Here is a 12,953-nt window from a genome sequence, read left to right as displayed (position 1 = left end):
GAAAGATATTTTGTAAGATGGAAAATTAAACTGGTAAGAACATCAGAGCATCTGGTGGCTGTACTGGGTGTTACTTTAACTTCCTGATAGTATTAATTTTTAATATTTTTTAAAATTTTTTTTAACTGGGGTATGATTCAATGTCTTTACTGAGATTAACTTAGCTTTTGTTTCAAAAGGGTTCTGGATAAAACCTATAGGACACAGTGGAGCTGTGTTTATTTTTCATTGTGGTTTCATTTTCTTTTTTCACTGAAGGGTTTCAAGCCAGGACATGTTTCAGTGGCCTAATCTCAAACACGCACAGGAACAGTTTCTCTGTTTGTTTTGCAGGGAGGAGCTGGCTCACTTCAGGACAAGTTCAAGAATGAGCACAACTGGTTTGCTGTCAGATTGTGGTGCTGGCTGCAGCTCGTGGGCAATAATGAGACCAGCATTGTGTAGCAAACAAGTAGATGTCAGTGACCATCCACAACTGGGTAACAACACTTGGCTTTCCAAGGTACTTCTACCCACATGGAAGGAGAGAACTGCTTTTTTTTCCATTATTCTCCAACACTGCTCTGCTTAGCTGGAAATACTCTAAATACATTCCCACTTCTGATACAGTTACCTAAATAAATAAGGACAGACAGTTGCTAAATTTCTGTCATAATTGCAGCAGGCACCTGTTCTTAGCCACTAAAACCGATGTTGCTAACACATTTCCACAGTGCTTAAAATTTTCCAACCAACTATCTTTTGGGAAGAAATTTTCCACATTTGGCTTTTGCTTGAGAGTATTTTTTTTTTCTTCTAGCCTTGAAAAAAACAGTGCCAGCTGTCATTGAGTACGGCATGAATTATAAAATTGTGCCTCTAAAGTAAAAAGAACTTCTTGGGCTTTACCAAGGTGAAATAAAAAGCTTTGCTTCAGAAGAGCAAGGTTTTTGCCTGGCATTATACTTGACATTAATTTACCTAGATTAATAAAAATTCAGCAATAACTATGTTCTGATAGAGCTAAGAATGATTTATCTATCGAAGGGTGAAAAAGAAAAGCTTGCAGCTCACAGGAGCTGTAAATGGAGAGCTGCCAGGTAGGTCAGAGGAGTTCACTCCTGCCCTCACAAAGTGCACTTCTTTGTTTGCAGAGAACAGGGTGCGACTGCACCTTCCACAGGAGGGAAGCCAACGTCACTACTCTAGACTCCTTCCTTTCCCACCAGATCACTATTTTTCTTTCAAGAGCAGGCAACAAAATGCAAAATAGGAGTGTTAATTTCAAAATTAACAGCAATTACTTGGACATTAAAAAAGCTAAAAGTTTATTACTCCTGTCTGTGTGGCAAATATTATCTACATATATCTATATCTATATCTATATCTATATCTATATCTATATCTATATCTATCTATCTATCTATCTATATATATCTATACACACATATACATCCAGACAACCACATGCACACAGAAGGAAGATACAGAGGGACTTTCAAACTACTATTAGAAATCTGTATCCTTGACAAAATGCTCCAAGTAATTAAAATATCCCAGAATATACACTTGAGACATACAACCTATTATCAAAACTGACATACTCAACATTATAAAATTAATCAACTATTTGGAGCACTTGATTAGGATATACATTCTATATATGAAGGTATACATATTATATTGGTTTAGTTACAATATTCTCAAGCATGAAATGTCCTGGTTTTCCATGCCAAGTACGGAGACTTGGAGACTGGCTCAATAACATGTTTGCATGTATTATATATGAAATATTATTGTACTGGATAATCCCACACATCTGTCTTTGTAAACTTTCTGTGCCTCCCCCAGGTAAACATTTTCTTGGTGTTTTGTTGGGTTTCTTTTTAGCATCTTATCTTCTAACACTTTGAAGGCTGTTAGAAGGTAATTTCTGTCTGTTAACAAACCAGAGGGGAAAAAAAAAAAAAGAACTAGACAAAAACCCCTTTACCACAGCCACAACCGTATTTCTGTAGGAACTCCCTATTTATTTGTTCTGTTGAATTCTGTTCTGTAGGAACTCCCTATTTTTTCATGAGATCATAAGGAAATAGCATGCTGCTGTGTTTTATGAAATGTTTTAAAAAGTACCCTAACAAAAAAAACCAAAAATCCAAAACAAACAAAAAAACTCCAAAAGACCCAAACAGTATTATTTTTAGCTTTCTGTAATTTCATTAAACGGGTCTTTCCTCCTCAGAATAAAAAACGAAGTCTTCTCCTTTATGTGAAATGAACTTTTAGCTGTCATCTAAAGTAGTTGGGGGAGGAAGGGGGAGGATGGTAGGGCCGGGGGAGGGGGGAGGGACGACGACATAAAGCATTTTTTTTTCTCTAGAGAAAGATCACAGTTCTCAGTCCTTTCAAAAAAAAAAACAATTGCCACTTTTTTTTTTTTCACCCCCCTCCGTGGTGAGAGGCATTTTAATTTCTTGTCAGAAGCAAAATGGCCCGGAGAAAGAAACTCTCTAAGTCTTAATACAAATAAATAAATAAACAGATGAATGAATATAAAGGAGAGTGGTGAAGCGGGAAGGAGAAGGGGTCTCTGGGGGTGCGGAGGGATGCTGCTCGGCTCGGCGCGGCCGTGTCGCTCCGTGCCGTGCTCCGCCGAGCCGTGCCGTGCCGGCGGGGAAGCCTTGCATCACCGCCACGGGCCCGCTTCCCTCCTCCCTCTCTTTCGGAGAGGCTATTAATAGCATGACATCAGCCAGGGACTCGCCGCCAGAGTAAATACCAGCGCTGCCCGCTCGGCTATAAAAGAGGGGTGATGCAACCCAGGCGAGCGGCAGAGGAGCGGGGAGCCGAGGGAGCTGCTCTCCCGCAGGAGGCGGCGGAGCAGCGCGGCCGGCAGCGCGGCGGGGCTGCGGAGCCCCTTCCCTCCTGCCCAGAGAGCGGCGGCGGCGGGAGGAAGGTAGGTGGGAGCGGGAGAGGAGCGGCCGGGACTGCCCGTGCCGGCGGGACATGGGGCTGAGCTCCGGGGAAGCTGTCCCGCCCCGGAGGGATGGATGCCCGCCGGGGGACCCGCGGCACGCCGCCGGCAAAAGTTTCGCCGCCCCGAGCGAAGTCGGGAGCGGCGGTGCCGCCGCCGGCTGGGAGAGGCGGGAGAAGAGCCCCGAGCTCCGCCGAGCTCCGCCGGAGCCACTCGCCCGCCCGGCGGCGCCGGCTCCGTGCCGGAGCTCGCATCTGGGGGAGCCCCGTGGCCGGGCTGCCGCCAGATGTGAGCGGCGGGGGGAGCCCGGCCAGCCCCGGCTGTCCCCGGGCCGGCAGCGCCGCGGAGGGCACGGCACCGGCACCCGGGAGCCGCGGGATGCCCGAGCGGAGCGGCCGCGCCCGGCGCTGGGGACAGCCGGCGGCGGCACCCGGGGACGGGGACACGGGGGAGCTGTGGCGGGACAGCCCAGGCGATGACAAACCCACACCGCTGCGAGTAGAGTTATCTCCGATATTCCCATAAAGCGAGGGGAAACTTCTCGTGACAGCCAGGGATATTCACTTTCTCTCGGTGTCTCGATGCGAAGTAGATCAGTTGCTAAACTGTTGCCTAAGCAAATCAGGCGTGACACAACAGCCAACTTCTTTCAGAGAACGAGTTTCCTGTTGGAAATCGATTTTCCTCCTACTAACAGCACTTGAGAAGCTGGAAGGCAGCAGAAAATGGTTCTAGAGCGATGTGGGATGTCAGAAAGCTTAAGGTCAACTAGCGTGCACAGAGGTTGTGAACTGTAATTGCTCTTAATGCTGTTAAGATTAACCTCAGCGGTTATCAGGGTTTATTGCATCAGCATCAGAGGAAAAGGAATTCGTATGAAGAAATAAAACCAAGAAGCACAGTCAGCCGTCCGTTGTTAAGCAACAAAAAACTGAAAGTAGTCACTTCCAATACTCAAACTAAAAGAGAATATCCTTAAATAATGGAAGTGCACAGCCAGGCAGCATGTTCCGATTTTAAAATCTTGGCTGATGAGATGTGAAAGCTCACTGTAGATGAAAAGAATCATCTGCAAAACAACAAACAAAAAACAGTGGGAGAAAGAAGGAGTTGTTTGAACCCACCTGAATTGGGAGGGTACCATGAATAGTAAAACTATTGAGAATTCCAAAAGTAAGGCTCAAGTAATGAAGCATTAACTCAGCCCTGAACAAGCTGTGCCAGTAACAGTGCAGGGCTGAGAAGCGTTCAGCACCTCCAGCGGCAGTAACTCCAGAGCATGTGCGTGGTCTAGCAAAGCAAACAGAGATTGGATCAGAAGGGCCAACATGGAATCACACTCTAAGGCTTGATACTCTTATTCCTACAGTTTCCCCAGCCTCTGCAAACCCAGAGGACATGAGATAGTGCTCTGCATGGCTTATAGACAGAGGGACAATTTGTACAAAAATCAGGACAAGGAAGGGCAACTTGTTGCATTTTTTTAAAGTGGTAAAACCTAATTTTCCTATTTGTAAAACATTTCTAAAAACAGACTTGTTCCTCAGAAACTGCAAAGCACGTACCTTGTTGCTGTGGAAAGGGAGCATATTGAGCTTACTGAGGAGCTGTAACATAGGGGTGATTATTTCTGTCATTTGTATGGTGGTGGCTCCCAACAATCCCAGAGGAGACTGGAAGCTGCCCTAGCAGGCAGTCTTCAGGAGCCCCAGGCAAGAGCTGCAGGAAAGCAAACCAGTGGCAAACAGCTCTGCAAAACAGGACTCAGCTCACAGCAGAAATCCTTACAGAAGCCTCAGCCCCCGGGTAGGCCTTCCCTCCCTGAAAGTATTGGAGCAATTAGAGGTGCATTTCAGGATGACTGGGAGGGCAGTGAGCTGTTTGGGCAGGAGAGAAGCAAGTTCCTGTGGTCAAGGACACTTTCTCCTGCTCTGGGCACCCGACCATTCCTCTTTTCCACACTTGTGACAGGTGGGTGAGAGGACATGAAGCCATTATAGTAGGGTTTTGTTGGTGTTTGTGGAACAAAACCACAAAGAGCCAATTATAAATCCACAATTGACACAAATTCTCAAGCACATTCTTGGTTTCCTCTGGTGCTGCTGCTGACCTTAATTAAAAGTTTGCCTAAACTGAAAAATTATTCAATAAACCAGCAGAGCTTGAAAATTATTAGCCCAACTAATTATTTTAGAGGCTGGAAAAACAGTTTTATTGTTACTTTAAGAATCCTGGTTGGACTGAGTTATACAGAATTAACTTTGTTGAATGAAGGCATCACCAGCATTCAAGGAGACTGAGTCAGTGAAAATAACTAAAATTTCTGCTGGCAGCAAGGGGTTCAGTGTCATCTGGAATTAGCCTGTTAGGTAAATGGTAAATAATATTGGGAAGACTTCAGCTGGAAATTAATAGGGCCATTTCTGACTTGCTGAAAAAGAGTAACTGCTAGCTTTCTGAGATTATAGGATTAAACTGTATCAGTACTTTAAATGTGACTCATGAGCAGGGGCTTTCTGAAGAGAATTACATAAATTTCCCAAGGTCTTTCTGAATAACAAATTGTTCCAAATAATTTCCCCATCTTGAATAACTGTGGGTGAAATCCTGGCCCCATTGAGGTCAACAGAAAAAGTCCTTTTGATTTCACTGGAGTCAGGATTTCACCCTGAGACTCTGGGAAATGTTCAGCTCTTCTGTGGTGACCGGGTGAGGAAGAGGTGAGGAAGACTGCTGTTGGACCTAATATTTTGCAGCAGCAATTCACCCTCTGATTTTTCTGTTTACCTCACTAAGCAGTGAACCAGGTTCTATTCTCATTTGTACCAGTGTGGATTTACAGTGTATTTTTAGATATCTGTGAGCAAATTCTGTCTTCTTGTCAAGGCACATGACCCCAAACATTTCTTGCTGGGTTCCAGAAGTAACGTACAGGGAGCGGTGCAGTTCTGGGTTGAGCACATGGAAATTTAGCTTACCCATGCTGCTACCCCGAGGCAACTGTTTGCTTACCTGCACTAAGATAATTACAACTTACTTTTCTGTAATTATTGTGGGTCTAATCCAGAGCAGATAACACATACTGCAATTATCCATACAGTTATTAAAAAGAAATTCGAAAAAATGACAACAAAACCACATAGAACACACCAAAGATAGCTGGAAAACCAACATAGTAAAATCCAATTTAACACAAGCCGCTTTATGAACAAGGGAAGTATTGCAATCCGTTTTCCTGTGGATTTGCACCTTTTGTCCCTTGGATAACACACAAAAGGTGCTCAGTTTTCTTCCAGACCTCTTATCTCACCTCTGCTGGGTGAGAGATGGGCTGTGACTTGCAGGGATGTGTGCATCACCTAGCCCACTGTGTTTGGATGACTGACTGCCGAGTTTTGCCTCTTTCTCCCTCAGTGGGGCCACCAGTTTTCACAAAGCACGTAGGGCCTCTCTCCCTCTAAAACTGGATAAAAAAAAAGATAAGAATGACTAAAAAGAGAAAACTAGAGAACACTGTTGGATAGGTTTGTTTTCTTCAGAAATCTATTAGAAATCAGGTTTCTCCATGGGTTTAGATTTGCATAATTCCCCTAAAGACTCTTCAATCACACTGATTTATGTCAGCAGAAGATCCAGCCGTAAATATTTAAGAATTTCAAACCTCTCATGGAGGGCACATAAGGACAGTTTCAAATTTTACAAGAGCAAAGGAATGAAACAAACGGCTTCACATTTTTCAAGAGTCAATCCCTCCAACTCAGCCTGTGCTGTGGAGACACAGAACATGTAGAGACTTTTGCCTTTGTGACAGCTCTTACCATTAACTAATTTTCAGGAGTTTATAGCCAAACCTACAACTGTGTATAAAACTGAGTGTGATAATTTTGTGACATCCTGTTGTGGTTAGCAAGTTTCAGCTTCTAGTAGAACTCATTGTAGAAGGGTAGCTGAGATCAAGGTCTGCTCTGTCCATTTGAAGCTGGAATTTGTGGTGATATAGCTCTGAAGATGAAGATACTCTTACTCTCCTTCTGTGCTTTAAAAAATTTGCTTTCTGATTTTTTTTCTTATTTTCTTTCTCTTCCTGTTCACTTGATTCTCATTTGCCACACACTACCAGTTTAAAATTTAGCAGTATATATACTTGCACACAATTTTTTAAATATTATCTTTCAGAAAGACCTAGAAATTGTGTCATGTGTTGATACTATTCTTACTTTTAAATAGTAACTTTGACTTAACATAAAGTTGAAGGTTTTTTGAGGGTCCAAATTCTTAACTGCTTGTCTCTGTTGAGAGACTGGGGTAGACTAGGAATGGGGACTGAAGCAGTGTGAGAACTACAGTATTATTCACAGTATGAAATATACCTCTAAGAGATATTATTTCCCTTTCTAAAGTTATTGAAACACTATCAATATTATCTCTTTTTATCTTTCAGCAAAATGATGGTCCAACACTCAGGCCAGGTATCTGCATTAGAAGTCAGCGCCTCCGCAATTGTTCCCACTTTGTCCCCTGCAGGGTCACTGGGGTTTGATGATTTCACAAATTTAACCCCCCTGGTGAAGGAGGAACTGAGATTTGCCATTCAGAACAAGCGTCAGTTCCACAGGATGTCTTCCACTTTGGACACAGTGACTGTCTCTGAAAGGCCAGTTGAAACATCAATGCTGAAAACAGAGGTAGGGCTCTTTAAACAGAATTTTCGTGTGAAGGATTAACTCTCTAACAAAGTTTTGCCACAAGACCAGTAATTGTATTAACTATAGGTAACCCTCTGTACCATACTTGTTTCTTTTTAAGCCAGCTGCTTGCCTCTCTGTTGAGTGCTTCGTGCAAACCCTCTAGTATTTCTCATAGTTGGATATTTTACTTTCTGTTATGGCCTACAGACAATGTTTTACATGTTCTAATAACAAAGTGATTAGAACAAGTGCAGGTTTCCCTGTTCAGTGGTGGCTGAAGTTGGAAAAAGTCACTGCTGAAGTTCTGTTTCCCTGAGGACAGTCCAGCAGAACCTGTGGGGGTTAAGACATGGACCTGCTATGTCCACACTATATTTTCACTTAAAGATGATACTGTCCATGCAGAGCATTACTCTTCGAAAGTGGAGAAATTGTTTTTGCTTAAGGAAAGAGCTACACCTTGGTCTGAACCTCCACAGGAAACAGAAGGAAGTGTTTTAGTATTCCCTTTTTAGTGTTGCCTTTAATTCACTCACTTCTCATTGCCTCACTCATGACACATCCTCCACTCTGTTCCCTGTGCCCCTTCTCCTTTTTCCCCCTGGGAAATGGAGGAGAGATGGAGGTGGGGGAGCCTGGGGACATATTCCATAAGTTTTTTGAGTACCACTGATTTTAAATGTGCCATCATATAACCAGTCAGGTTTTTATTGACAATTCTAATGAAGTTCCTACCCTTCTACTGTGTGGCAAACAAGGTCAGAATCCTATTTTTATGTAACTCATGATGTGAGGTACTGACAGCCCTCTCCACATTGATTTTAAAAATCGAGAAGTTATCAAAATACAGGTCTCCTGTTTACAACATCTTACAGATTGTATGTATCTGTTTTTGTGGGACAGTTTTCTCCTGAAGAGGATGAAAGAAAAAAGAGAAGAAGGGAAAGGAATAAAATTGCTGCAGCAAAGTGCCGAAACAAAAAGAAGGAAAAAACAGAATGTTTGCAAAAAGTAAGTGACTGGCAAGAATTGTTCTTAATCTGTCATCCTGCCAGGATCTAAACAGATAGCATAGGGTACTGTTATAGTAGGAAATCGGAAAGATGTCACCCAAAACTCTGTAAAATCTTAAAAACATTAGTTATGAAAAATAAACCTGCCATATATAAAATCCAAACCTGGTTGAAACTGGCATAAAGTGAAAGCATGGTAGGAGTGAAAAGAGATTATTGTTTCAGTGACCAGTCTCTTCTATGGGGGTAATGTTAATTTGAATTTGTACAGTGAACAAAAAAAAAAGTAACATCATGTTTCATATGATTTCCTACTGTGGAGAGCCTGCAAGCACCAACAAGTAATTTCTGACTTCTTTATGAACACAGTGGTGAAGTGGTGAAGCTTGAATGTCCTAGAAGCCCAGTCACATCTTCACCTCCAGTTCTGTGATACAAAACTCTATTTCAGTAGCAGCAGGCCTGTATCAGGTATACAGGCCTGTATATTCCTCTCTCTAGGGGCAGGGAAAAAAAGCTATGTTTGTACTTTGCTAACTTAACATGGGTTTATAGATATGTGACCTGATGCTCCAGGGAGTTAAGAAGCACTGTCAATAATTTTGAGTCAATTTTTGACCCAAAAAGCTCAGAATAATTTTGCAGAAGATAGCAATAATGCTTTGGGTATCTGTCACCACAAGTGAATACAAGTTTGAATTTCACTTTTCAACTTCCATTACGTTCTCTAGAGGCCAAAGGAGGTAACCCTCAATCTGGTTCTCAGGCCATTACTGACTGGGGAATGTACAGTTCCATCATTACAGCACACTAGGTACATGTGATTCCTTTCCCTGCCAGCCATACTCTTTCCCACCAATAAAAGACCACAACTATAGGAAAAAAGCAGCGACTTCCTACTTGAACTTCTCAGTGCAAAAGTTGTGTCTGTGCTTTGTGCTAGGAATCAGAGAAGCTGGAAACGATCAATGCGGAATTGAAAGCCCAGATTGAGGAGCTGAAGAACGAGAAGCAGCATTTGATATACATGCTAAATCTGCACAGGCCCACGTGTATAGTGCGTGCACAGAACGGAAGGACACCTGAAGATGAAAGAAATCTTTTTATTCAACAGATCAAAGAAGGCACGTTACAAGGTTAAGTGATATGGCAAAGATGGAAATATTTATAATGATTTTAACAGCTACCAGAATCCATGGGTGAGTCTGGCATAATGTGTAGGATTCTATTAGTCAAGAGCCTTTAGAAAGGGCAGATTGCTTTCACAAGTGGAAAGAATCATTTTGGCTTGACAGCGATTCTTGCCCTTGGAAGATCTGGTCTCAATCAAATCGAAGAGCCTTCTGCCTCAAATGTAGGGTTTGCACCTGTCATACTTGCTGTTCCTAGGAGCTACAGACAACAGCTTCCGAAGTTTTAGCTCTCTGCTAGTATACAGTATCTGCACTCACGAGGTTTGTGCTAGAACACTATGACTTCCAGCGATGCACGTGGTACAGACAGCTGTGCTGGATGGACACTACTCTTCCTTGTTGCTGGTAGGGAAAGAAGACTGAGTATTTTTGAATTTCCAGGAGGATGGTTTCTGGCAGAATGTACTGATGTGTAATGTTGCATTCTAACCTAACACACACACACACACACAAAAAAAAACCCTGTCGTTCCAACTCAGCTTTGTCATTTTTTTCCAGAATGCTCATGTGGGGTTTTTCTGTGACTCATCTCAGTGACTGAATTTGAAGGGTCTAGTAAGTGTGACAAAGAAATGTTTCTTGCAAAACATCTATGTAGCCTAGCTTGTATTTTATGAGCTATCACCCCAAATACTACCCCTTGGGGACTACAATTTTTCCTTGAATTGCTGAAGAGCAGCTTTTACTGTCACTTATTGACTTGATGAATTGAGCCCACTGAATTGGAAAGAGGAAACTAACTGTACTGGGGTATTGATAGAGGTTTTGCTCAAGTAAGGAACTGCAGGAGTGAATCCCAGACTCCTGAACCTTGAAAAAAATAAATGTTTTTAAAATTAATCTAGGATCTAATCCTACAAGCCTTAATTTGTGCTATTACCCCTCAGTCACAGAAGATGTTCCGTGGATTTCAGTGGGTCTGCTCACGCAGATAGCTCTTACAGGCATAAGAGTTTGACAAAGCTTTTTCCATCCTGGTCAGGATTACTTCCTTTTGCCAGGTGGCTCAGAGGGAAAAATTATGATTGTAGCTACTTTTGTTTTATATTTGAGTGGCAACCACAGCCGATCAAAAGTGTTACTTAGAATCTAGGCAAGGAGGCAAGAGTTTTGATGTAGTGAATAATTGTTTAATTTTTTATTAAGTACTAACCTTGGATGTTTTTGAACTGGTAGAAGAGCTGCTGGACAAAACTGTTGGAGTTATGAATGTTGAAATTCTGATGTTTCTGTGAAATTCTCAGATTGTTTATTTCTATAAAATATACCCTTACAATTTTTTGTAAAAGAAAATATTATCCTTATTTATCACTAATATCATAATGAGTAGAGCTAATAAATACTGCGAGCAAGATAAAACTGAAAACACAAGTGTTGCGCTGTCTTTTTACTTTTATCTCTTGGTGTTTAATATTATATATTCCTAAACTTCACCAGTTGTATTTGAGACACCACTATTAAAATTACTTATCCTTCATCTTTTTTTGAAGATGAGGCACTGAGTGTCTTGAATGACTGGGTGCAGATATTGTACCTTCCAAAATTCTGTATCTCCATCAGTGGTGTCTGACTGTTGAATGTCACAATTTAAACAAAGCAGAATACAAGTGGAGCTTACAGTGCATAATATTTTACACCAGTCCGCAGTGTTGAAATTGTGTGTTTGTTCTAAAGGCTAAACTTGAAGATACCTCAGCCATGAGCTTCTTACCCTGCAAGTCTTGCATGAGTCCATCACATGTTGTACCTGATCCCCATATGATTGTTATATTCTGCAACAGAACTACTTAGTACCATTTCCTGAGATCTGGATATATTGTAATGTCCTATATCACATGTTAAAGATATGTACTTCATGTATCTGTAAAGTAAATGTAGCACAGAGATGACATTCTAGGTCCAATTCTGCCTTAAGAATCCATGATCTTTCTGTATATTGGAAGGAGGTTCCATTGACTTCAGTGAGAATTTTTTTTCCTGCTTTGTAAGCAGAGTTTGGAGCCTCTGTGGCAACTTCTCTGGCTTAAAGGGCAAGTTCTATGTGTAATTGGGCCAGCTGTTTACCAGACAATAGATATACATGGAGTATGTACAGTAAACTTGTCAAACAATGTTCATTATTTGACCCCTGTAATGTGGAAATACAAAACCAAGGCATCACCCCGGTATCGTACACCTTGGCTTTGCTTTTTCCCTCTCCAATACCAGCAGACAAGGCTGTTTGTGTCATAATTGGTTATAGTGTTACCACAGAGACTGTAATGACAGAATTCATGTGTCTCCCTTAGGGGATTTGTATGGTTGCTTTTAACCATATCACCGGTGACGCAGGCGTCATGCTTTTGTTGCTTGATCTTATTTACTCGGCATGCCAAATGTTAATATGGTACCACTACTATTGTCAGAAGATAATCTATTTTTATTTCTTTACATGTGCAGTCATAGCTGCTCTGTATTGCTTTTGTATGTGTGTGTGTGTGTGTGTGTGTCTGCTGCTCTGGAAATGATGGTACTCAGGGTCACTTGACTGTGCCCAGGAAAAGAGTGTTTAAACAGCTACACAGAAATGGTATGTTGCATGAGTTTTCTCAAAGTATACTTTATTCAGGAGAACCTAAAAATGCATTAAAAAGCAGTTTATTTTCTATTCTCAAGTTTGTTTTGATACTTTAATAAAAAAGAATTAATATATATTTATTTACGTGTCATTTAATTCATTCTACATGTCAAAGTCCAAGAGCAACTTCATTCTCTTGAAACAACGCTGAGCTATTAAAAAGCAAAGACTTTACCTGTTTGCAACAATAAGCACCTTATAAAGTGAAACTGGTACTGTTCACTGCTTCTCAAGGTATAAACAAAATTTTGTTATTGCAAGGTTGATTGTGAATTCCAGGCTAACTTCTTATTTGTGGCCTAGAGCTTAGACTAAATGACTGGAAAATAGAACTCCTAAACCTTTCCTAACCTTGCAACCAGCTGATAGTTATTTCAACTTTCTGATTCTCTAATGAGTTTAATGCTTTTGCTACTGTGAAGCCTTAGTATTTCTAGATTGCTTTCTGTAATTACGTGGAAGATACTAAAGAAGTATGGCACGATTACA

At 41.6% G+C, this 12,953-nt stretch overlaps 1 protein-coding gene across 2 annotated transcripts; it reads left to right on the top strand.

The window, feature by feature from the left end:
* Positions 1 to 2,790: 2,790 nt before the first annotated feature.
* On the top strand, positions 2,791 to 12,538 carry ATF3 (activating transcription factor 3). 2 transcript variants are annotated; one of them, XM_015623242.3, is made up of 4 exons: positions 2,791 to 2,935; positions 7,395 to 7,638; positions 8,545 to 8,652; positions 9,598 to 12,538. In XM_015623242.3, exons 2-4 carry the CDS (start codon positions 7,399 to 7,401, stop codon positions 9,793 to 9,795), a joined length of 546 nt encoding a protein of 181 aa, XP_015478728.1. In that variant the 5' UTR covers positions 2,791 to 2,935; positions 7,395 to 7,398; the 3' UTR covers positions 9,796 to 12,538. The 2 variants fall into 2 exon arrangements, with proteins under 2 accessions (XP_015478728.1, XP_018861731.1); XM_019006186.2 differs by lacking the exon at positions 2,791 to 2,935 and having other exon boundaries at positions 4,052 to 7,638.
* Positions 12,539 to 12,953: the final 415 nt, after the last annotated feature.

This window comes from Parus major, chromosome 3 (assembly GCF_001522545.3).
Source record: "Parus major isolate Abel chromosome 3, Parus_major1.1, whole genome shotgun sequence".
NCBI classification, from domain to species: Eukaryota; Metazoa; Chordata; class Aves; order Passeriformes; family Paridae; genus Parus; species Parus major.
Note: the sequence above shows the minus strand (reverse complement) of the source record. Positions and strands in the feature narration are given on the sequence as shown.

Excerpts from the sequence above, each read along its gene's own strand:
- ATF3 (XM_015623242.3), top strand. The coding sequence starts at position 7,399 with ATGATGGTCCAACACTCAGGCCAGGTATCTGCATTAGAAGTCAGCGCC. Across the intron at positions 7,639-8,544 it reads CATCAATGCTGAAAACAGAG|TTTTCTCCTGAAGAGGATGA; the intron begins GTAGGGCTCTTT and ends TTTGTGGGACAG. Across the intron at positions 8,653-9,597 it reads AAACAGAATGTTTGCAAAAA|GAATCAGAGAAGCTGGAAAC; the intron begins GTAAGTGACTGG and ends GCTTTGTGCTAG.